A 25597-nucleotide genomic window follows, 5' to 3' on the forward strand; every position below is an offset into this window, starting at 1 on the left:
AGTCATGCTTGCCAGGTTATCTTAGTCTGTTTTGTATTGTGGTTATACAGTGTGTTTTGTCATGCTTGCTGATTCCTGAAATTATTTGGTCTTATGAAATTAGTTTCCAGTCAGGATGGTTAAATGTTCAATTCAAATTGTTTCCACTCAGCTGTGAAGCCGTCTGCCCCTCCTTCAAGCACTAAACTGGAATCTAAGAGACAGGAAATGGAAGGTATGAAGGAAATATGGCAATGTGCTGGCTTGTCTTAACTTTATGTGCTCTGTCCATCTTGAAAATGGCCTTTGTCTCTCCATATGCAGCCTGGTCTTACATTGGACTTATAGCATGTGGTCTGTGAAGGTTTTGATAAATGTGTCCTTGTGGTGCTGTTTGATTTGAGGCAACCACAATTTTTAGGCTGCAGCTTTGTGTGCTTTTGCTTCTTTTTTTCTGGCATTTCTTTTTTATGTGGGTCTTTTTACACTGCTTGCATGAAATATGGAATATCTGGCTCATTTCAAACACAGGAGAAATAAGGGACCTTGTATTTGCGCCAGTCTGTCAATGATTTAAGGATACCGTGTCGTCAGCTAAAGTTATCTGTGCATTTTTACTCTGTCAAGCTTTATTGAAATGGTTGGTGCAATAAGACTTCAGGTTGCTGCAGTTCCATCTGCAGATGCTTTTTGCAGCACTCCTATGTCCTTGTCATGTTTTTATTTCAGTCAAGATGCCTGAAACTCCGACCACAGCAGCTAAAGACAAGCTGAAGAAGCAAGTAGTAAATGAGACGGTAGAAGGTATTCTCCAAAGTTTCTTACCTTCCCTCTCTGACTTTGTAACAAACAGCTTGTGGTGCACTGCTTGGTAAAGCAAGGCAGAGAAAAACATCAAACTTGACTTTCACTCCATATCTTGGCTAATGGCTGGTGATCCAAAAATGTTCCTTACTGTGAATGGGCTTACTTCACAGAGTTATTTGCATAAGGAATTGTTCCAAGGCTGTATACATTAAGTCACCCTACTGTTGCACCATTGACTTGTGCATTATTATCAAGCTATCTATTATTTACTTGGTAAATGTGCATGTTTTTTCAGGCATAATTTTTTTGTCCTCTGTGGTTTGGAGGGGCTTTTGTAAAAAGAAAAGACAGAAAAGAACACCTGTGAAAAGTTTTGGGTTACTTTGTTGCATGGAGGCTGGCCTGTTGCTATGGACACATCTTTGTTTTAATCATTGCAGACTACTCTCTTAGTTGGGGTTCCAATGTTGTGTTCAATTTTATAGCTGTTAAAGTTTCAATCACTGAAGAGACCCCTAAACAGCAGCTACTCAAACAGGAGATTGAGAGAGATTCGCGAGAGCACAAAGTAGGAGCTGAAGGTAATGAGACAAGTCTCTTTGCATGGCTTATGTCAGAAACTGACATCCATCAAAACTGTAAGCACAGTTCCCATATAGTTTACACAGGATGACATTTAATGTTAACAGGAGGCTGCTGCACTGAAGGGTCCTTGTGCATTAATGCTTTATTGGTTCTCACTGTCTGCTGTCATGATTACAGAATGCACGTCTTAAGATTGTAAGGCTGATGTTTTATTTTATACCAGTTGAAAAAACTACTGCTGGAGTAGCTGCAAAACAAGATACCCAGAGGCAGGGGACCAAAAAGCCAGAAGAAGGTATGAGAGGGTTTCTCTTCATTGGCTTCATGCCTCTTTTAAGCCTCCGGCTTTGCTTCATAGAATTATTGTGCTGCTTGTTGTTAGTGCTTCTCTTTGTATTTATGTGGCTTACTGTCTAAGATGAAAAAACTACATTAAATGTTTGGCTATAACTTTGTTGTGCCTTTATAAGGGATGTGCAAGAGGTAAAAATAACTTAAGTTTAAACTACTGAAATACAAGGCTGGCTGTGTTATGAGTTTGTGACACTGGCTGTTTTTGCCATGTTTAACATCTCTTGAACAGCAGTTCCCCATGTCTGTTAAATGTTTGTGCTTCTTGCTGGTTTTGGTAGCAGTAACACAGTTGAAAGAAAGCAGGAAATAGGAGATTTACAAACAGCCCATTTATTGCCAAAGATGGTCATATTATTCTAGAAATGTATTTTACAATGTGAGGGAAACTGTCATGTTGTGAATTGGTTTATTTTTGTCTTGTTGGCTTAAGTTAATGTTACAAGACTGTATCGACTTTTGTATGAAATTTATATTGCTTAGCTGACTTGAGTTTTATTATCTGTTTGCCAGTAAATGTGCCTGTTTTACTCTTGTATAAAATGTTTTGATTGCTGTAATTTTTAAGCTTGTGCTTCTTGTTTTGGCAATGGCTCCATTTTAATTTCAAGCTTTGGGTGTTTCTGAAGTCTCAGATTACTCAGGTTACTTTGATGCATGGAGGCTAGCTGCTTCGTGTCATAAAACATCTTTGTTTATATCTGGAGTTGTGGCAGGCTATCCTGATCACTTTTAATTTCAGGGTCCATTTTTAACCCAATTTTTTAGCTGTTACGCTTCCAGCTGCTGGACAGACCCTGAAAGAGCAGCTATCCAAACAGGAGATTCAGAGAGATTCACAACAGCTCAAAGTCACAGCTGAAGGTAATGAGACAAATGTTTTGCATGGCTTTTTTTTGGTTAGAAATTGTGATGTCTGTCATTATTGTTAGGGTTGTTGTCCAATAGTCTGTTTCTGATGCTTGTAAGCAGAAAGATCATTTTTGATTTAGACAGGAAAGAGACATGTCATGTTTGAAACAGGCGGCTGGTACACTGAATGTACTGGGTTCTTGTTTGGGCTGTCTCTGCTCTCGCTGTCTATTGTCTTTGAAGGTAATGAGACACATGTTTGCATGGCTTTGTCAGAAACAGTGTTGTCTTTTATTCTTTTAGCATGGTGGACATTAAATTCCTTAAGAAAAACATTTATCATGCTACAGGTGACAGGTGCGACGAACGTTCTGGGTCCTTGTACGTTTTTTTGCTTTGTTGGATCTTACCATCTGTTGTTTAAAGGTTATCAAATGCACCTCTTAAGGTTGTAAGCTCAGTGTCGTGTTTTATACCAGCTGACAAAACTACTGCTGGACAAGCTACTAAACAAGATTCACAGAGGCAAGGGACCAAGAAGCCAGAAGAAGGTATGAAAAGATCAGAACTCTTCTCTCTTGTATCTGTTATTCTTAAAGTCTTCTACGTTGTGTAAAGCATGTTAAATGTTTGGCTGCAGCTTGGTTGTTCAGATGTGATGGGTGGGTAATAAAGTATTGAATTCTGTGGTTCAGTATGTTGAATACATGCCTAACAGTGGCTATTTTTCTGTTTCTTATGCTCTTTCCTTGCACAGCAGCTCCTGTTGTTTGATAAATCTTAGTGCTTGTTGGTTTTGGTGTAAATCAAGTCATAAAGTGGTTGCAACAAATTGTCAATTTGTAAGCAGCTATTATTGTTAAAAACATACCTTTCATGTTGAGGTGGTAATCTTACCCCAAGACACATTGGTTTATTAATATACTGTATATTGTAGCTTTTTAGCAAGTGTCTAGTTTTTGGTCTGTATGTTATTGTGTTGCATATCTGCCTGCATTTGTTCAGAGTTTCATTTTTTAAATCAGTGGTATAGAAACTCATTTTTTCATCTAGATGTCCTTGAATAACTTGAAAGGTAACAGTAATGATAGAGAAACTTGTGATGTTGTGGATAGGTTTTCGTTTTGTCTTGCTGGCTTAAGTAAATGATTTAAGCCTGCATGTGCTTTTACCTTGCATTTATACTGTTGAGCTAAGGATTATATTTTGCCTGAAGGTTAGTGTATCCATTTACTCTTGCTAAATTGTTTTGATTTGTATCATTTTGGGGGATTGAGCTACTGTTGTAGATTTACAAGGTCTTTAGTTTTCTTTATTGCATTGAGGCCGCCTTGTTTAACATTTTGGGCTGAATGTAATCTCAATCTTTTTAGCTGTTAACTTGTCAACAACTGGACAGACCCCTGAACAACAGCTATCCAAACAAGAGATTAAGAAAGATTCACAACAGCTCAAAGTTGGAGCTGAAGGTAATGAAAGACATTTTTCTTTGCATGGCTTTTTCAGAAACTGCCAATACTGTAAGCATGGATTTATTAATTGTATTGCTGAAGTAATTTCAGATATGCAATGGAGAAGACATTTGAATATTTTGCCAACAGGTGACTTGTATACTGTACTTAAATGCACAGAATGTAAAATTCCACCACCAGGGGGCGCTCAGTCAAAACAATATGACAAGTACAGACCAGCGCTGCCCATCTTCACCCATCTCCACTGTTTACTTCTTGTTTTGCAGTGAGGACTGTGTTAAGTAAAAATAGCACATTGAAAGGTGTATCAAACAGAAAACCAACGTTTTATTTTCATGTGTAAATGTATCAAAACATGCAAGAATGTGCATGTGTGAACATGGAAGTGCACTTTTAAGTGCACTTCTCCCTTATTATGAGAAATGTATGAGTAAAAACCGAACTAGGGGTCGCCTGATATTGGTTTCCAATGTCTGATAACTGATTAATACTAGTTCCTGAGACCAGTGACAAATATTCTGAACCATTATGCATTTATTATGATGTACAAAATGTATCTAATGTGGCAAAAGTACAATTGCATGATTAGAAAAATGAAGGAAAATAAACAATTCAGACCTAGTTCTGTCAGCATGAGAAATGGCACAAAGCAACACAGTAGAAGCAGGAAAACAGGAAGTGATGCCATATGCCCACTGTGTCAGTGGTGCCAAGGCTTAAATGTTGATTGGCTGGTATTTATGTGGCATCTTGCCCATCAGATTGTATTGTATAAAGGACATTTGTTGTGACTGTGGAGAGTAAAAATAAAGCCAGAGGGGAAGACATACTTTGCTGTGGAACTGAAATAGTGAATCTTTTGATTCATTAACTTTATCCATTATCAGTCAAATAAAATGCGGATAACATTAATGGGCCAAATGCCAAATAAAGGTATCAGTAATAGGTCAGGTCAATTATCAGTCGACCCCGAGGCAGAACACTGGTTATCTGTTTAAGAAATATGACCTATGATGTGCTTATTTAATTGAGCAGAGTCCTTAATTCAAAACAAGAAGTAGTACTGTAAACAGGCCATGGAGCTGGGAGGCACTGAGCACTGTTGGTTTTAACTCGTTGGAAACGCCTTGTGTGTGGGGTATCCATTCACAACCTATGGCAGCCAGCATGACAAAGACATGTCCAGTTACAACTGTAAAAACTAGAACTTCTCTGTCTGTATGGCCACTTAAAGAATATAGATATTTCAGTGCACAAATATCAAGTACTGTTTCTTTAATGGAATCTTGTACATGTTTGTGCTTTATCAACTTTCACTATCTGTTATCTTCAGGTTGTAGGACGCATCTCTGTTAAGGTTAATGTTGTGTTTTATACCAGTTGACAAAAAAGCTGCTGGTGAAGCTGCAAAACAAGATACTCAGAGGCAGGGGACCAAAAAAACAGAAGAAGGTATGGAAAAACGGAACTGTTGGCCTTGAACCACATCTTATGTATGTGCTTTGTTACTGGAGGTATTTACATCTGTGGCTATTGCTTTTTTTCAGAGGTACATAAAGCATGTGTCATGTTTGGCTGTGGCTTGGATGTAAAGCTGTAAAGGGTGTGCAACCGATGAAAATAGTTTAAATAGTAAAATGTTGAATTTTTGAGTTGGTGTTTTGTCTAAATGTCTGGCAGTGACTGTTTTTGTCATGTTCTTGAACATTTCTTACGCAGCAGCTCTTTGTGTTTGCTAAATGTTTGTCATTTTGGGCCCAGAGTTTCTAGCTTGAACAGGGCATCGTTATAATGTAAACATCTGTGGGTTTGCAAGGTCTTTGAGCTTATTTGTTTCATGGAGGCTGGCTTATTGGTACTGAGAGACATTATTACTACCTGTAAAATTCCTTTTAAATTTTGGGGTGCAATGATTTGCTTGATTCTGTAGCTGTTAAGCAGCCAGCTAGTGAGGAGACCCCTAAACAGCAGCTACTCAAACAGGACCCTGAGAGAGATTCACAGGAGCTCAAAGTCCAAGCCGAAGGTAATGAGACATGTCTTTGTACAGAAAAACATTCAACGTGCTGACAACATGGAGACTTCTTTTGGTTTCTTGTGTTTTTGTGCTTTGTCAGAGCTTACCATCTGTTGTCCTTAGGTTTTTGAATGCACCTATGCTAGATTGTATGGTTAATGTTATTTTATATCTTAGTTGAAAAAACTGCCGCTGAAGTAGCTGCAAAACCAGATACACAGAGTCAGGAGGCCAAAATGCCAGAAGAAGGTATGAGAACATTGACCTTGTGTGTCTTCTAAGTCTTTCTTGATACTGTATGCTGCTTACTTTCTAAAGTGTATAAGCATGTCGAATGTTTGGCTGTAGCTTGGTTGTGCAACTGCAAGCAACAGACGGTAAACAAAATATTCAAATGTTAAAAAAGTTGTATTTTGAAGTTTGTCTGGTAGTGTCCCTTTGGATTTCTTTGCTCAGCAGTTGTCATTTGTCACGTTTGTGTTTCTTGCTGGTAAAGTGACATGATTGAAAAAAAGCGTCAAACAGGAGTTTTGCAAACACCAATTTTTGTCATAGTGTGCACTCCAATTGTTTGTGGCTGTTATGTTATACAAGACATGCTGGTTTGAGAGACATACCTTATATGGTGCTCAGGTTTTGCTCTGTAAACAAGTATGCTGTATGCTGTTTCACTGTTTACTTCACTTAAAAGCTTATTTTATAAGCCAGTGGGTAAAGATATAATTACTTGAATTAGTTAAGCATTTACATTGCGAGACAACAGTAATCATAAAAGAGGTTGTTCAAGTGCAAAATGCATTGCTTGTTTAGTTATGAAGTCTGTACACAGTCATTAATATGCCTGTTTTATTTGTGTTGTTTTGATCTTGGTTATTTTTGGGGCCAGAACTACAAGTTTGAAAAAGGCCTAATTTAATGTTAACATGTTTACAAGGTCTTTGGGCTGCTTTTTTTGCATGGAGGCCTGCCTATTGGTATTGAGAGACATCTTGGTTTCCACTCAGAGAATCTACAGGCTGTTCTCCTCACCTTTAAGATGTGGGTTCTATGTTTTTTGTTTGTTTTTCTTTAATTTTATAGCTGCTAAGCTACCAGATACTACTGGGCAGACACCGAAAGAGCAGCTATCCAAAAAAGAGATTGAGAGAGATTCACAAGAGCTCAAAGCTGGAGCTGAAGGTAATGAGACACATGTCATATGACAACTGTGGCATCTGTCACTACAGTCAGCATGGTCTAATGGCTTCAAATAGCTTATTTCTGATTAATCTCCAAACTGTTAGAGATGAAAGAGAGATATATTTATCAGTTACCGAATGCACCTTTATAAGATAGTAAGTTTAATGTTGTTTTTTATCCCAGTTGAAAAAACTGCTGCTGCAGTAGCTATAACACAAGAGTCACAGAGGCAGGGGACAAAGAAGCTGGAAGAAGGTATGAAAAGTTATGATTCTTTTTTGTTTTGTATCTTTTTAAAGTTATCAACTTTTTTGCCTTGCTTACTGGAGATGTTCATCTTCCATGTTGCTTACTCTCTCAGGTGAAGCATGCTCAATGCTTTCCTGTTGCATGGTTGTGACACTGTAGGACTCAGGTGATCGATTTAGTGAAGTGTTTTATAAATGCCTGTCAGTGGCTGTTTATGTGATGTTGTTCAGCCTTTCTGACAGCAGTTTCTGATGTTTGTTAAATGTTTTTGCTCATTGGTTTTGGTGTAAGTCACATCACACCAAGATTGCTGCAAGAAGGAGAAGACAGCTATTTCAAAGTCTGTTTGGAGTTGTGATGCTAGTGCAGTTTGCCTCTGATGTTACTGTTTTTGTCAGACAATCTCATTGACATGGCACTTTATGCATGATTTAAAAAAGATGTCACTTTGTCGCTGCTCATTGCAAGTGTATATTGCTGAAGTCTGTGCCTTGTTGGTGCCAGTTTCAGGCACATTGAAAATTATTGTCTGTGGTATTGTGCTGTTCTGGACACTGTGGCTGTAAAACTTACATGACACCTTGCATATGATTTGTTTTCTTGTTCCATATGTTGGAGAAGAGTTAAAGGTTATTATGACTTACATAAAAAAATCACTGTTTTCTACAATTAACTTTAGTTATAACACAGAAGTCACCAGCTTCAGCTGGTGAGTCCAAAGATGAATCAGAGAAGCAGGAACCAAGGAAAAGAGCTGAAGGTATGTGGTAGGGTCATATAGAAACTCTGTTGTTTTTAGATTCTTTTCTGTATTAATTTGTCTGTATGTTTGCATTTTGCTGTTGAATATGAGCAATAATCTACTCTGTTATGTTGTGAGAAACAAGTGCACTGGGGATTTTGTCAGGAGTCTGGCCAACTGTTTCTTCTTTGTTGTTGAGTTGTCAGAAGTTGTATATTGGAAATTTTATGTGCAGTTTTTTTAAATTCAACTATGTCTGTTGTTGTTTCAGTCCATTTTCTCCATGACACGTATGCCTTGTATCAGTCTTGCTTGTTGTTGCTACCTTTGCATTTACTAGTGTGTGCAAGATTTGTCCTATTTTGGATTACTTTTGTTCTAGATAAGAACAGCCATAGGCTATGTTGGAAAACTTGATAAATGTGAAACTGGCCCTCTGTTTTGACTGGGAGGATAGACCCTGGATGTACATCATTGTTATTGTGTGTATTATGTATCCTAGCAAATATGGATGACGCTACCACAATTTTTGCTGACCTTACCAATGCTGATCATCTGTGAGTGAGAATAGCTGATACCAATTCGATAAATGTACTGATCATATTTTGATATAGAAGTTGGTTTAGCAGTTAATCTGTTGAAGTAGCTTTGTGGTGTAGGGGACCTTATACAGATAAAACCATCTCATCCTTATTCAGTCATCAAAATGACTTCACTTACTTTGTTCAATAGAGCAGTACAAAAACCTCCCAAGGGAGCATTATAGCATGTATCCTACAATAAGGACAATGGAATTACACTATGTTCACAGTGTTATGGTTCATTAATTACATTTGTTGATAGATTTATGTGAATTACTTCAATTTTTAACTAGCTGAAATTTTTTAAGCCTATTTAACAGTTCAAAAGGTGCAATATGCCTCAGAACATCGGTGTAGTTGCATTATGCAGTGATTTTATATTGCTGGAGAAACATATTTCACTGTTAAAAACTCTTATTTATCCAGGTTTTCCCACAAAAACCTAAATTTCCTTAACTTGAAGTTACATTTGAACACATGATAATATTTATTTATCTTTATCTAGTAGGCATTTTACTGGCTGGACCTTTATCACATCATAATGTAAAGTTAGTGGTGAGCCACATAGCTTTCATCCTGTTGAATTAAATAGCTTTAAACTTGAATTATTCCAATGTAAATGACAGTTGATCAGATTGATAACTACAAGCATTTACTCGGATTGACCGATCATTTGTGTTTGATGAAAGTTGGCCCACAATGATAACTTCCTGGTAAATTGGTGTAACTCTACAAGCAGTACAACAAATGCTGAGTTGGTCCATAATTTTCATCTGGTTTCTAATGTGCAAGCCTGCAAGTAACAACAATCATTTAACCATTTTTTGAAACTGATTTAATCTCCAGTTCTTCCAGTCAAAGTCATTCAAGAACTGGAAAGCCAGGAGGCTGAGGAGGGGGACAGTCTTACTTTGTGCTGCAAGCTCTCTAAACCTGGACTCCTTGTGGAGTGGAAGAAGGAGTCTCGGGTCTTGAGTTGTGGAGAGAAGTATGCAATGAAACAGAAAGGATGCAGTTATGAGCTACAGATCGATGATCTGAAAACAGGAGACACAGGAATCTACACATGTTGTTCAGAGGACACAATGAGTTCAGCCTCTCTTGTAGTATATGGTATGATGGAGATTTTTATTGCTATCGTCTTTTAGCATTGACTTTTTAATTTCTATTCTGTCTGTTCCTTACCTTGTACTGCAGATAAACATTGGCTATTTCTTTCACCCATTAGCTGCCCCGGTTATTTTCACCAAAGAGCTTGAAAACCAAACAGCTGATGAGGGGAATAGTGCAACATTGCACTGTGAACTCTCTAAACCAGATGTTTCTGTTGAATGGAAAAAGGGAGAACTTTGTCTTTGTCCTTGTTCAAAGTACAAAATTAAACAAATGGGATTCCTGGCCACATTAGTGATCCATGATGTAGAACCAGAGGATTCTGGGAGTTACACATGTGACACTGGTCACTGTCAAAGCACAGCACAACTAGCTGTAAAAGGTAGGCCAGCTGGTTAACTGATGGAAGACTTGCGTGAAGATCGTTCAGTATTAAATCTGTAATGCCTTTGTCTTATCTACTGCTAAAATAAATGTCTATACATGATTCTGGTGTATTAGTGTGGGGCAAAAGCATACTCACAGGCGAGCCATCCCCTTTCTGGCGTTGAGTTGAAGCTCCTGTGAGGTTCTTTCAGACTGTGTCAATTTTGGCAAGACCAAATAAAGTCAGTGCACTTAGTTGTTGTAATTGCTATTGTGTACTTATGCAGACAACAATTGTAATTAATCCTCGAATACATCGACATATGTTTAAGTATTTATAATGATTAGTGTGGGGGGCTTAGCAGGAAAAGTTTGGCCCACTGCCACAGGTATGTAGAGGCACCAGTACTAATTTCAGTCGATTTCATAACTATGTGAAAACACCTCACAGGAGCTTTAAGCATAGACTTTTAATCAATAATCAGTGAAAAATCAAGTCGATATAATGATTTAACTTGACACAAGATGATCTACTGACGTTTTGGCTGAATACAGCAGTGTTACTTGTGGAACAGGCTCTAACTTGTGCCATTTTTCTCTTAGTTGTCCTCAATTATTTCTCCATGTCCTCCCTTGCAGCCCTGCCTGTCTTTTTCAAAACTCAGCTGCAGAACCTTAGAAGAAAGGCAGGCGAGAGTGTTAGCTTTCGTTGTGAGACCACAAAACCAGGAGCCAACATTGTCTGGAGGCGCTGTGACAGGGTTCTGGCATCCAGCAGCAAGTACCAGCTGAAACAAGAAGGAACCTTAGTAGAGCTTGTTATCTATAATCTGCAGAGAGCTGACTCAGGAGAATACTCCTGTGATACAGGGAGTCAGAGGAGCTCAGCTGTGCTCACTGTGCAGGGTAGGAGATGTCTCTTATAGATGGTCCTTCCCTCCACTTTGGAGTCACCTTTCTATGATTTCCACATCACTGAACACTTGAGCATGACATGCAAGGACTGTTTATAAGAAGATTCACTTTTTGACCTTATTTCCACATTCAGATGTTATTGCTTCTCCCTGTGTTCTCTTGCCTATGGTTCACTGTCCTCAGAACACCCGTGGTTATCACACAAACTTTTCTGTCGCTCTTGGTCATTTATCTTATCCTTTTCCCTGTTTTTCGTCTCTATTTCCAAACAGTAACACTCCTAGCACTTTTATTCATGTGGTTCTCACATTAACATAAATCCTTCTGTAGTTAATCACACAATGTTCACTTCTGCACAACTTCATCAAGTACATCTATAATTCAGACAACAAACTTGTAACCATTCTGCTGAAATGTATCTGTCAAACAGAGGTCGAGGTTACCATTCTGAAATTCTTGGAGAGCTGCGTTGTGTACCAGGGTGAAGATGTCCACTTCCAATGTCTGGTTTCTCATGAAGAGGCACCCACGGCCCAGTGGAAACTCCAGGATGTCCCGCTACAGAATAATGAAATGAACCTGATAAAGGCTGAGGGTTGTGTTCATAGCCTCACGCTTAGAGGTGTCACCACAGCTGATTCAGGAACAGTAACTTTCACAGTGGGTAACAATACTTCCACTGCATCTCTGACAGTCAAAGGTAAGAAGATTATACATTTATCTCTTTGGATGAGAGTGAATACTAGCAGTTTTACTCCTTTGGTAACATTTGGATCCTCCTCATCCTTTCTTCGTCATCTTCCTTGGTGGACATGCTCTGTAATTTACAATATCCTCCCAAAAAAAGGATTTTTGTGATTTCCTGATACTTTTATTTCACTTTCCCTGCACTTTGTACTGACTTGTTACCCATTCATCTCCCCTGTATTTATTTATTTCTTCACTTGACTGCACATCAAGCCACTTTTCTGCAGCCTTGCATGTTCACTCTTTTTTCCATTGGACTTCAAAATGAAAGTTACTCTTGACCTTGTTAACAGCACGCTTTTGCAGTGAAAACTCTGGTGGATATAGTTAGCATTCTTATTTCTTTAAATTCTTTATCGCATGCTTGTATCTGTCTTTTTGTTTTGCTATCATGGATGTCTGGTTAAAAATGTTTGCGCTTCTGATTGTCAGAAGTGTTATTGTATTTATGTTAAAGGTTTGGAAATTCTCTGGTTTGTTGTGTTCGACAACAATAATAAAAGTCATATTGAGAATGGCAGTTTAGTTTGGTTTTCGAATGTGTCAGTGAACATATGAGTCGATAAACCAATTCTGGATTCAGTCTATCAGTGGGAAAACAATTGATTGAATCAGTGACATACCAGTTCTTTTCGTGCTTGTTTTTAAGCTGCTTGTTGGTATGGATTTGAGTGATCAGTGACTATTGATAGTCACTGAAGTGTTCAGTGGGTTTTGGCATGGGCGCATTTTGACCGTTTAAAGTCCTTCAGCCTAATTATTAACGGTCTTTCTGGCAGCCGCACCGGTACTATTCAAGAAGGAGCTGGAAAGTCAAGAGGCCACTGAAGGAGATAAGGCCACGCTGTACTGTGAGACATCCAGCCCTGACTGTAAGGTGACCTGGCTGAAGGGCTCTACGGTGCTCACCCATGGGGAGAAGTACAATATGGAGCAGAAGGCTACCACTCACACGCTGGTCATAAACAATCTGGATATGAAGGATGGTGGAGAATATACCTGCGACACAGGGGACAAGAGAAGTACTGCGACCCTTACTTTGAAAGGTAACCAAGCGCCTCTTCATCTCATCTTCACCCCTCTATAAGTTAATTTGTTATCCATCCATCCTGTTAACAAGTACTGGATCATATCAGCTACTCAGCATCACTTTCTTTTGGAATACACAGTCCTTGAGTTTTATGAGTCTTATGAGATCTTGGTTGGCCATTGTGTACAGTTTTACTCAAATTTCCAATGGCAGCCTCATTTTTTAGCTTTTTTTGTCTTAGTTTTTATTTTATGCATGACAAAGTTTAGAATTGGTGAAGGAGTTAAAATAACATTTTGTGTATTTTTGGGACTGATTAAGTTAAGGTCACTGTGTAAAATGTAAATATGAACAGAATACAGTGATTTGCAAATCTAATATACCCATATTTTATTCACAATAGAACATAAACAACATACCATATACTGACACATTTTATCATTTTATGAAAAATATAAGCCCATTTTGGATTTGATTGCAGCAACGCATCCCAAAAAAAGTAGCAACAGGACCATGTCTACCATTGTATGTCATCTTCCTTTCCTTTGCCACGCTGTTGTAATGAATTCGGTATGTGGTTTAACATTTTCTTGCTAAAATATGCAAGGTTCTCCCTGAAGGAGACGTTGTTTAACATTGCTAGTGCCTTTCCAACTTATGCAACCCCATACTGTCCAAGATGCAGGCTTATGATCTGTGTACTGAAAACAAGCTGGAAGGTCCCTCTCCTCTGTTGTCTGCAGGACAAGATATATGTGGTTTCCAAAAGTATTTCATATTTTGATTCATCTGGCCACAGAAAAGTTTTCCATTTTGCTTCAGTCCGTTTTGAATAAGCTGTGGCACAGAGAAGATGGAGGTGTTTCTGAATCATGTTTTTTGGGGGGTCAGAAAAGCCACATTATATTGACCTTAATTGATTTATAAAATCATTAAAAGGATAAAACATTTAAGGGGTTGAATACTTTTTAAAGGAACTGTAGGTGACACTAGAATGGTTCATGTCAGAGTATTATATTTATGTTTGTGGGATCATCGTAAGGCAGAAAATGTTTAGAAGGTAAGAAAGACGTTTCACCTTCTAACTGACACCTTCTGGAAGCTCTACTGAGCTCTGATCGCTGACCCTCCGCCATTCACCCTTAGAGCATGTGCGCATCATCCGGGAGCTCTGTGACATTACAGTGACCACAGGGCAGGATGCTGTCTTTGAGGTGGAGCTGTCACACTCAGGTGTGACAAACTGGGAGTGGTGGCTTGGAGACAACCTCCTCCAAAATAATGACCTGAATCAAATGAGCAGCCACGGCACAGTGCAACGTTTGATCCTGAAGATGGTAACCACAGATGAATCGGGGGATGTTGCCTTTGTCATGGGAGAAGAGAGGAGTGTGGCCTGTCTGCTGGTGGAGGAGAAACCCAAAGGTAAAGGAAATGACAAGGCCACTAGAAATTATTCATTTCATCTCCATCGACTACCAAACAGCTTTGTCTTGGCAAAAGGAAAGCTGCTGATGCCATCATCATCCACATCCTAACCTGTAGACATGATTTCCATTCTGGTTGGCTAATTTTAGTTAGCTTTGAAAAGGAATGCTATCATAATGCTAACACAAAAGATTTTACTGAGCAGATAATCAGCTTCATGCTGCAAATTTATCTCCATTTATTAACTAACAAAACTGAAAGACTCTAATTAATCTTTTATAATTAAATTGTGGATTTTCTTTGCTTTACTGTAACATTTGAGATAACTTCTAATAATCAAAGCATGCAAGCATGTTTATTTATAAAAATGGCCCAACAGTAAAAGAAAAGGAAAGACTGCATATAATTGCTACCTATGTTAAATCTAGTTCTGGGTTTCCCATATTTACAGTGCAAATACTAGAGAAACCACACAACACTTTGGCATTAGAGGGTGAAACTGTCACTCTGGCCTGTACCATCTCTGACCCCAAAGCCACTGTCACCTGGATGAGAAACAACATGGCCATCAAAGCAGGTCTCAAGTACGACCTGAAGAAAAATGGAGCGTTCCACCAGCTCCGTATCTACAACCTGCTGCCTGAGGACTCAGGAACGTACACCTGTGACACTGGAGATGCACAGTGTGACGTCACCTTGACAGTGGAAGGTAAAGAAAGATGCCTTTAAAACAAACAAAGAGGGTTTTAAGATTGTGGACCGAGATAGGATTGAAGTGATCAGTTGAAAAATTCTTGAGCCTCCACTTTCCAGTCCCACTTTGGCATCACTGTGCAGGAGAAAAACTTCCATCTAGACTCCCTCTGGGATGTTTTTCAATTTATCTCAACTATCCTAAGCCCAGCTTTTCAGCTTTGCATCTGATGATGAATTTTCCCATTTTAAATTCTCACCAGGTGCCCCAGTGTTCTTCCGGAAAGAGCTCAAGAACCAGGATGCAGTTGAGGGTGATGATATTACCCTGTGCTGTGAGCTGTCTAAGCCAAGCTTTCGGGTTGAGTGGAGAAAAGGAGGCATGGTCCTCCAGCCCGGTAAGAAGTTTGAGATGAGGCAGGAAGGGTGCATTCAAGAGCTCTGTATACGGAACCTGATTCCTGAAGACAGTGGCTACTACACCTGTGATGCAGGAGACCAGCTCACTACAGCTTCTTTAGCAGTGCAAGGTAGCTTTCCCATTAATGTTGTACCTGTTCTTGAGTTTACTAAAGCCTCATAAGGTTAATTGTAAGAAGGACTTAACCTTCATTGTTGTGAATTTGGACGTTGCATGTTGTCATCTTTCTTCAGTCTTGTCCGACATGTGTTTCTGTCAAGTTGATATAATATTGATAATGACTGAGTTGGTGGCTGAGTGAATGCACATGTATATTTTTGCTCAACAGCCAAAGAAGTCTTCATTGTGTGTGGTCTAAAGGCCACTGATGTCTTTGTTGGGGAATGGGCTACCTTCTCCTGCCAGCTGTCGGGTGGGGCACCTGGCAAGGTGCAGTGGTGGCTTGATGGCACCTTGATGAAGAGCAGTCCCTCATGTGAGATAGGGCTGAACCCCGGCCACATCCACACACTCATCTTAAAGAACCTGGCCACGGATGACTCTGGCACGGTTACGTTTAAAGCCGGCAGTTTAACTTCAACAGCCAAACTCTTAGTCAAAGGTAGCACTGAGATTGAAGTTTTCCTCTTTTTGGACCCTGCAGAAATGTAAATGCTAATTAAACACACGTAAAACATGCTTAGTTAAACATACAATTGTTTTTTTAGCTTAAATTTGAATTAGATAATAGTTACAGAAGAATAAAATGCACCCAATTTTTTCAATTTTTTTGTTCAGTGACTGGCCAAATAAACCAGATCACCATCACAAATTTGCAGAAGTTCTTCCTATTGCTTATGGTTTACAATGAATATATTTTCTGCAGGGTTTTGTGAAATTGAAGTTGTGAGTAGATTAATCCTCGATAGATTTTGTATTTTCACTGCTTCATCATGCATGAGCATCATTGTTTTTTATTTCATCCTGAATTTTTATTCTGGAAGTAAAGAGATTCCCGCTGTATGCTTTGATACCACTAAAACATACAACTGGGTGCAGCACCACTTTAGAGATTTAATGGAGTTGAGTAGAGTTGCATTCAACCCCACGATTCTTAAGCTAGTCATTGGAAAACAATAAATGTCAGCTGTTGGAAAGATTTACCTATATTTCTTATATTTTGGTTTATTTTTGGATACCCTCCTAGATCCTCCTTCATGGAGCACCTGGGGCTGTTGAAATGATCACGATTACGTCTCTTTGTGATTTATCACCTATCTTTGGGAAAAATTAGGTCATGGCTCTTTAACCATTTAAGCCTCTACTGTGCATTTTAATGTAGCTCTAATCATACAAACATTATCAGGGGGTTTGTTGTCTGATATGGATGCCTCTTCATAGGCTCCCTTTGGTAGTCTTCAGGTCTTTTCCAGTAAGAAGCAGACCCAAGAGTTGTATTGAACTTGCCTGAAGAAAACATTTCTTGGAAATATGATGGCTGAAGAATCTTGCTTTTGTTCTGCAGTCAGTATGTTTTTTTAATTCAAATATAATTTGACAAAAGAACGATACAGGTGCATCTCAATACATTAGAATATCATCAAAAGATTGATATATTTCAGTAATTAAATTCAAAAAGTGAAACTCATGTATTATAGATTCTTATTCTTATTATAGATTCATTACACATGGACTGATATATTTCTATTGTTTATTTCTTTTGATTTTGATAATTATGGCTTAGAGCTAATGAAAACCCAAAAGTCAGTATCTCAGAAAATTAGAATATTATAAAGAAGTTCAATTTTGGAGACTCATGGTGTCACACTCCAACCAGCTAATTGACTGAAAATGCCAGCAAATGTGTCCTGACCCTTGAAATGGTCTCCCAGTCTGGATCAGTAGCCCACACAATTATGGGGAAGACTAATGACTTTACAGATGTCCAGAAGATGATGATTGACACCCTGCATAAGGAGGTTAGATACAGAAGGCCATTGTTAAAGAAGCTGGTTGTTCACAGAAAGCTAATTATTATTATTAATTATGAATGGAAAGTTGAATGGAAGGAAAATATGTGGTTAAAAAATAGGTCCACAAGCAACAGGGATAACCACACCCTTGAGAGGATTGTGAAACAAAGCCCATCATTAATTTGGGGGAGCTTTACAAGGAATTAGTTGGAGTCAGTGCTTCAAGAGCCATGACACACAGACATATCAAGGACAAGAGCTACAAATGTCGCATTCCTTGTGTCGAGCCACTCTTGAACCAGAGTCAATGTCAGAGGCATCTTACCTGGTCTTAGGACAAAAAAGACTGTACTGGTGCTCAGTGGTCCAAAGTCGTATTTTCAGATGAAGTTTTCACAGTCAGTGATGATTTGAGGTGCTGGTCTGCCGGTGCTGGACCACTGTGTTTTATAACGTCCAAGGTTGTCTACCAGGAAGATTTAGAGCACTTCATGCTTCCCTCCTCTGACCAGCTTTATGGAGATGCTGATTTCATATTCCAGCAGTACTTGGCACCTGCCCACACTGCTGTGCTTGATTGGCCAGCAAACTCGCCTGACCCCATCTATGGGGGATATTGCCAATCTATGGGGTATTGTGAAGAGGAAGATGTAAAACACCAGACCTAACAACACAGAAGAGCTGAAGACCACTATCAGAGCAACCTGGGCTTCCATAACACTTCAGCAGTGCCACAGACTGACCGCCTCCATCCCATGCTGCATTCTGCAGTAATTCATGCAAAAGGAGCCCTGACCCTGTATTAAGTGCTACACATATTCATACTTTTCAGTAGTCCAGCATTTCAGTGTAAAAAATCATTTTTATTGGTTTTAGTATTCTAATTTTCTGAGATACTGAATTTTGGTTTTTCATAAGCTGTAAGCAATAATCATCAAAATTAAAAGAAATAAAAACTTGAAATATATTAATCTGTGTGTAATGAATCAATATAATATGAGTTTCACTTTTTGATTTTAATTACTGAAATAAATCAACTTTTGATGATATTCTAGTTTACTGAGATTCACCTGTAAAAAGTTACATCGCAGCTTTAGACTGCTGAAACAAGTGTATTTAATTGTGATTGGTTATCTTTCCCCATTGTGCATTATAGTTTTGCTGGCAAGAATCTGCTCCTGCCACGACTTATTTGATAAGTCTTTTAGAACATAATGAATAAGTATTCTTGAGTTCATTTAACTGATATTTAACATTTGGGTCCCTTGTTCCATTGTTTTTGTATAGTGTTGCCTTTATGATGTCCATACATTGATCCTCAATCACTCTGCATTTGAATGGTAGGACTTAGGTCTTGGGCAGGCTTACAGCATTTCCACATACTGCTAAAATGTTCTTATTGCTTTTACAAGTACCTTTTAACAAGAAAGCTTTAAAAATATTTGGGAGATGACAGTTTTTAGGGAATTATCTTTGGCTTTGCTGTGTTAGTACCCTGACCTGAAGCCACAAAGTGTCTGGACAGAAAAGATGAGTAAATTATGACATCATTTGGAGCGTGTGTTAGGGATTTTGCATCCTTAAGTTTTGCAAACTATACACTTCTGGCTCTGACCATTTATGTACAAGCATTATCGTGATTATTTTATGTTTAAAGAGCAACTGGCAGTTTTTTTCACATAAATACTTAACTTTGTCTGATAATGGCTATACAAGTAGTGAATCATTGATTTCAGTGTTCTTCAACTGAAAAAGTAGTCAATTGTCAGTTTTCAGAGATACTTCTAAAAACTCTTTTTCCCCAACCTTGTATTATATACATCACTAAAGGGACTTGCATTCCCAATTCTGCCCTAGCTCAGTAGTTTACAGTGAGTCTGGCTTGTCATTTCATATTGTATGAGTGTTGTGTTGGTCATCTTGCACTATTAGTTTACCAGTTAATGCTAGAGGGCTCCATATTTATTTGTGTCCACTATGCAAACTTCAAGCTTGGCAGGACATAGAGTCCACTGCTTCTCTGACAGGAGAAGAGACAGAACTTTGTTTTTGCATATTTTTCCTCAGGGTGTTGAAATTAAGTATCAATATCTATCATGTAATTCGGTCCGGTAGGTATCGGATGTGTTGGTACCGCTTTTTCAATACTCATCCCTACCTAATCCTGGCCTGTTCCTGTTTTCTTTGATACCTAGCAGGTAAATTATTAAAACCTGTGGACTACTTAATGTATATGAATAATTTGCTCCATGTATATTTGTGTTAAACAAGGACAAAATTCATGGGACTCCCTTTAGTTATGTCACTTCTGGTTGTTTGTTGTTAATGTGAAAGTAAAATCAAACATCCAAAAATGATTCCACTGAAATAATCTTTCAAAGATGTCTTCCCAGGAATTTGGTTCACTGGGGTCTCCAACCTGCTAGTTGCCCTTTAAATGTACAGCCCCAAGTTTATTTGTACCTATTTCTTGTTAATGATCAACAACACATTTGGTGGTTAACCTGGTCTTGTTCATGTTAAGGTTTGATCTAAGTTTTGTCGTTTAGTTGTTGCTGATCACTGAAAAAAAAAAAAAAAACTGTTAGGAAAGTGCTGCTCCACCCATCCAAGCAGGCTGGCTGATGTTGAATGCAGGTTTTCCATTCACCCTCATCCCACCAAGCCTTGCCCCTAACTCACAAGCACTAAAATCTCTAATACCCCATATGCCAGTCTTTGAGTTTGGCTCTTTTATCCACTTAGTCCTCCCCCGCTTCATCAGCTGTAATCACTTCTCTTCCCTTTATTCTCACCATTACCATGAACCTTGACAGCTGGGCTTTTTGACCCCCATTAATACATTTTGAGAGCACATACTGACAAAATAGCCCCAGTGAACACTGGAATACATATTTTAAGACCTAATATACTGACGTCTGCTCTTTGGGGATTATAAAGCCCACGTCATTCGGCATGTCCATCACTTGTGATTATATTAATGGCCAAGCCCTGATGTGATTCTGTGACCCCTAATCCCAACCTCAGATCCCACAGTTGAAGTGGTGAACGAGATGGAGGACCTTTGGGTGGTGCAAAACCAACCAGCTGAGTTCATCTGCCAGTTCTCAAGGCCAGTCAAGGCTCAGTGGAAGAAAGACGGGCAGCCATTGCAGCCTGACGGCCGAAGGGTGGTTGTGGAGCAGGACTGGAGTGTGGCTCGCTTGTACATTAGCCAAGTTTCAGCTGAGGACAGGGGCACATACTCCTGTGAGGCACATGGGACCTGTGTGGTTGCTACACTTCATGTAGAAGGTGAGCTTCCTTACACATGGAAGCATCAACCTTAAGGGACCCTAGTCTGGTCCATCTTATTTTACAATTATAGCCAAATACACCATCAGTTGCTGATCATTACAGACTTCATGACCTTTGTTGACATATGGTTACTGTAACTCCCACAAGCTGTCTTGTGTTTTGATTGTGCTTTCTGTCTCCATTTTCAATTTTTCTACAGCCAAACCCATCAACATTGTCCAGGGACTGGAGGATGTAGAGACCTTTGATGGAGGTGAGGCGCTGTTTGAGTGTGCACTATCTCGTCCTGAGAGCAAAGATTGCCACTGGCTTCTTGATGGGAAACCAGTGAAGGAATCTCCCAATGCCGAGATTGTATCATTTGAGAGCGGTCGCCGTCATCTGCTTTTGCTGAAAGAGTTGCGAGTTACAGACAGTTGCACAGTAACCTTCAAAGCTGGCACAGCAACAACATCTGCCCAACTCTCTGTGAAAGGTGAGTTATGTAAGGATGTAATGAGGCTTGGAGATTGTATTCATAGCATTGCAGCTTGTTAGGCATTTGTTCTTCTTTGAAGGCTGGCAGCTGGATATCATCAAGAGTCTTGAGGATAAGGTGGCTGCACTGGGAGAGAAGGTTGAGTTTTGTGTTGAACTCAACGAGCCTATCCCTGCATCAGAAGTTGCCTGGTACGCTAATGGAGTTGAGCTCAAGCCCAGTGACCTCTGGGCTATGAGAGCTGATGGCTGTTCATACCGTCTTGTCCTGAGACAGGCACCTCTTTTGCCAAAGCAGGAAATAACATTTGCTGCAAGAGATGCTCTCTCATTGGCCAAGCTTACCATCATCAGTAAGTATTAGACGAAAAAGCTCAGCTAGTAGCTAGGAGGAAATGTTTTCTAACCTTTAAAGTCTGATACTGTGCACAGTAACTGTACACTTGCATTGCTGTATACTGTATACTTGCACTATAAAATACACATATAATACAGGCATTAAACGTCTGCTTTTTTCCTTTCCACCAGCTGCACCTGACCCCCCAGAGGACCCAGAGGTCCTCAGTAAGACCAAACAGTCGGTCACCCTCTCTTGGTTTACTCCTCTACATGATGGAGGCAGTCCCATTCTGGGCTACAGGGTGGAGACACGGCTAGTAGACAGTGCCCTTTGGCTTCCTTGCCATTCTGAACCTGTGTGCAACACAGAGTTTGTGGTCGAAAATCTTACCCCAGGGAGTAGCTACAGATTTAGAGTGGCAGCGATCAACAAAGCTGGGACTGGAGAGCCAGTTGAGTTGCCTCAGACTGTGCAGCTGGGTGAGCTGATGTGTGGTTTAGTTCATTATGATGTACTTAGTTAACATGCTCTTTTTACACGGGCTAAAAAAGCATTATTGCAGCATTTATCAGGTATTTTATATCAATCATTAATCTTTGTTCTATAGTAACTTTGTAATGTTTCTTGTTTCTGTTACATAGAATCAGCTGCCAAGCCATTAGTCACCACAGGTAAGACATTTGTGACACAGGTTTTTATTTACCTTCAAGTCCTCTGGGATTATACGCCTCAGCAGAGTAATCTGTCTCAAACTGAATTTGGTGTTTTTAAGAATGTCCTTCATGTGAAGTTGAAGTTAGTATAGTTTGTAATTCAAATGTTCTGACAATTGCATTATTTTTGGAGCTGACATTAACTTTATAAAACAACAAATTCACCAGGAAATGTCACTGTTGTTACAGTAAAGGAAGTCAAACAGGTGGAGACAGAGATACTTGAACAGCCTAATCTGCCTCCTGAAGCTGCTGATGAGGGTGATCTCCACGAGCTGTGGGAGGAATCAGCCAAGAAACGGCGCATGAGCAGAGAGCCCACTCTGGACTCAATCTCTGAACAGCCTGAAGAGGATGGCAAAGGTGGTAAAAAGAAGTCAGAACTGAAGGAGTCAGAGAAAGTGGAAGTAAAGTCAGTTGAGAAGGAGCAGGCTGTTGTGTCTAAGAAGCCGACAGAGTCCACTTTGATCACCAGCTCTGAGGACGAGTCTGTTTCTGGGGGTCCAACCCTTGTGTCCTACCTCAAGAAAAGTAGCAAGACTTCTGTCACAGCAGCAAATAATACAGAAACTATGACCACCGAGAGGTTCTTTGCTCACTTCCAGATGGCGGAGCAGAGAACAGTGCAGCAGACAGGAGTGTCAACAACCACAGTTCAGCAGACAGACATAAAACAGGTGTCTTCAGAAGATACTAACATCATGGAGATCAGTAAAGAGGATGAGCCTGAGCTTAGAGAGGCTGCCATTAAGATTCAAGCTGCCTTCAAGGGCTACAAAACCCGCAAAGACATGCGCCCTGTCTTTAAAGATGTCTTCAAAGACCAGACTAAAGAACCTAATGGCACCATCCATCTAGAATGTGTGGCAGAAGGGAAACCTGACAAGGTGCGTTGGCTGAAGGATGGAGAACCACTGACAGATGGAAAGCACCACCACATTGATATCTACAATGATGGAACTTGCTCACTAGTAATCACTGCTGTCACTACAAAGGATACCGGAGTTTACACTTGTGAGGTCACGAACAAGTTTGGAGTCACTTCTCACAGTGGTAAAGTCACAGTAGGAACTCTGAGAGAGTCATCAGGGCGCCGACCACTGACTGTGGGCTACAGCGCAGACAGCGAGGCCGAGAGTTCCTCAGGTAGTGAGATGGATGAGTCACTGAGGCAGGCAAGCAGACGTCTACGACGCCTGCTGCGTACACGTCTCCCACCAGATGTAGAGGAAGAACCATTTGTCAGTGCAGATGAAGGAGACCTGCGTCCACCAGATCCTCAGTCTTACCGGGAAGATGATACTTACATCTACATACGCTTCGACACGTGGGGAGAGGCTGAGATTGCCTCAAAGAGGTTCCAGGAGATGTTTACAGTCCATGGGGTTCCTGTAGAGACCACTATCCTGGAGGCAGGCCCTCTAAAAGTGGAGCTGAGGATCAGGAAGATGGGCTACACACAAGATGGGACAGAGACTCCCACACAAGAAAGACAGCCTCCTGCGTTGCTGACAGGAGGTGCAGGTAAGTAATATGCTAGAGTTGCCTTCGTTATACATTGTATCACTGTCGTTTACCACATCAATCACTTTTAAATTCAGTAATCCATTATATTTTTTCCACATTTGTCCTAAATATTTTGCTTGTCATAAGGATATTTTTAACTTCTGGATTTCTGATTATTTGTTCTTGTTATTCAGCTGCCCCAGTCTTCTTGACAGAGCTTCAAAGTCAGGATGTTCCAGATGGATATCCTGTTAGCTTTGACTGTGTTGTGATCGGAAAGCCCCCTCCAACTGTGCGCTGGTATAAAGATGGCAAGTTGCTGGAAGAGAATGATCATTACATGATAAATGAAGACCAGGAGGGCTGCCATCAGCTCATCATTACCACTGTGCTGCCTACGGACATGGGAGTCTATCGTTGTACAGCTGAAAACAGCAGTGGTATCACAGCCACAAAGGCTGAACTGAGGGTTGACAGTGAGTAAACTACAACACATGAAAATAGCTTGATTGGAGTAATTGTTACAAAATGCTGTTAGCTCTGTGTCTAGTTGGTCTGAATTGATTTATCTTTTTTGTTTGTTTTTATTTTTTTGGTGCAGTTTTGTGGAAAACTGATGAGGTTAGGTTGATATCGGGGGAGGGGAGACTAATTTTCTCTACTAGTAATATGACCCACTGTATGCTTTGCTTAAATGAAAGGTGCATCACATAGGAAATATTAGAAATACTGGTATAAGTGTTTTATGTAATCAACTTATGACATCCATTTTCCATCAGTGTCTTGCAGCTCTGATTACGACACTGCTGCTGATGCCACTGAGACATCTTCCTATGTCAGTGCCAAGGGCTACATGTCCAGGTGGTTTTTCTATTTTTTTTTTTTTTTTTTTTTAAATCTCTGTATTTTAAAACATTAATAGATACAGGTTCCTCATGGAGTTGTTTGCTCTCCTCACATAGGGAAACAGAGACATTTGAATCTGTGGCTGAAGATGATCAGCTGCCTCAAGTGGTGGAAGAGCTTCATGATGTTCATGTTTGTCCACGCTCACCTATTGCTAAGCTGCAGCTTAGAGTAAAGGGTAAGTTTATTAACTAGCATAAAAGGTTAATTCATCTGAGGCAGTTAAAAAGCTGATTGTTACTGTCTTGTGAGTCTAAACAACTCTGTCCTCCAGGCTTCCCCAAGCCCAGAGTATACTGGTTTAAGGACAGCCAACCTCTGCGACCTTCAAAGAGGATCATGTTGCTGGCAGACAGAGATGTTCACAGTGTTGAGATCATGGACGTGAAGAAAGAGGATATGGGAGAGTACTCTGCTTACATCAGCAATGCAGCTGGTTCTGCGTACTCTTCTGCTCGACTCATGGTTCTGAGTATGTATGCAAATACCTGAATATATAATAGTGTGAACAGTTTATAGATCATGTTTTTTTTTTTAAATGTACCAAAGATGTTACGGAAAACATTAACCACTGTATTTTGTGTCAGGTCCAGGGGAGATTATGCCTCAAGATAAAAGAGGTAATTTGACAGCTAATTTACAAACTTGTCTTAGTTGTAAGCACTTTAGAAGAAATGTCACCATTCGATTGTGTGAAATTTTATTATTTCAGACCCCAAGGAGCCCCTTGTACCACCCCGCTTTATCGAAAGGTTCAGCAACAGGAAGGTGAAACAGGGAGCCAGCATCACTCTGTCTGTCAAAGTAGAAGGTTTGTTTGCTTTTCTTTGTTACTGGTCAGCACATTTAAGCCTGAGCATTTTTCATCTGGTGTTTGAA

The 25597-nt window shown here is 39.8% G+C and overlaps 1 protein-coding gene across 34 annotated transcripts in view; it reads left to right on the forward strand.

Moving 5' to 3' along the window:
• The window catches only part of obscnb (obscurin, cytoskeletal calmodulin and titin-interacting RhoGEF b), a 73077-nt gene that overhangs the window by 32529 nt on the left and 14951 nt on the right, over positions 1–25597 (forward strand). For 6 of the 34 annotated variants that reach the window (XM_041802887.1, XM_041802911.1, XM_041802898.1 and 3 more), the window contains 27 exons: positions 152–214; positions 709–783; positions 1272–1367; positions 1595–1666; positions 2491–2586; positions 3054–3125; positions 3948–4043; positions 5427–5498; positions 5977–6072; positions 6241–6312; positions 12735–13001; positions 14132–14410; positions 14865–15122; positions 15370–15636; positions 15856–16128; positions 20507–20773; positions 20976–21251; positions 21334–21606; positions 21782–22072; positions 22235–22264; positions 22496–23830; positions 24007–24288; positions 24592–24673; positions 24775–24896; positions 24993–25190; positions 25306–25338; positions 25431–25529. In XM_041802887.1, the coding sequence (XP_041658821.1) occupies positions 152–214; positions 709–783; positions 1272–1367; positions 1595–1666; positions 2491–2586; positions 3054–3125; positions 3948–4043; positions 5427–5498; positions 5977–6072; positions 6241–6312; positions 12735–13001; positions 14132–14410; positions 14865–15122; positions 15370–15636; positions 15856–16128; positions 20507–20773; positions 20976–21251; positions 21334–21606; positions 21782–22072; positions 22235–22264; positions 22496–23830; positions 24007–24288; positions 24592–24673; positions 24775–24896; positions 24993–25190; positions 25306–25338; positions 25431–25529 (5442 nt within the window). The remainder of the gene's footprint in view (positions 1–151; positions 215–708; positions 784–1271; positions 1368–1594; positions 1667–2490; positions 2587–3053; positions 3126–3947; positions 4044–5426; positions 5499–5976; positions 6073–6240; positions 6313–12734; positions 13002–14131; positions 14411–14864; positions 15123–15369; positions 15637–15855; positions 16129–20506; positions 20774–20975; positions 21252–21333; positions 21607–21781; positions 22073–22234; positions 22265–22495; positions 23831–24006; positions 24289–24591; positions 24674–24774; positions 24897–24992; positions 25191–25305; positions 25339–25430; positions 25530–25597) is intronic. The other 28 variants (XM_041802891.1, XM_041802912.1, XM_041802895.1 and 25 more) reach the window with 26 other exon arrangements.

The sequence above is a fragment of the Cheilinus undulatus genome, linkage group 13 (assembly GCF_018320785.1).
Source record: "Cheilinus undulatus linkage group 13, ASM1832078v1, whole genome shotgun sequence".
NCBI classification, from domain to species: Eukaryota; Metazoa; Chordata; class Actinopteri; order Labriformes; family Labridae; genus Cheilinus; species Cheilinus undulatus.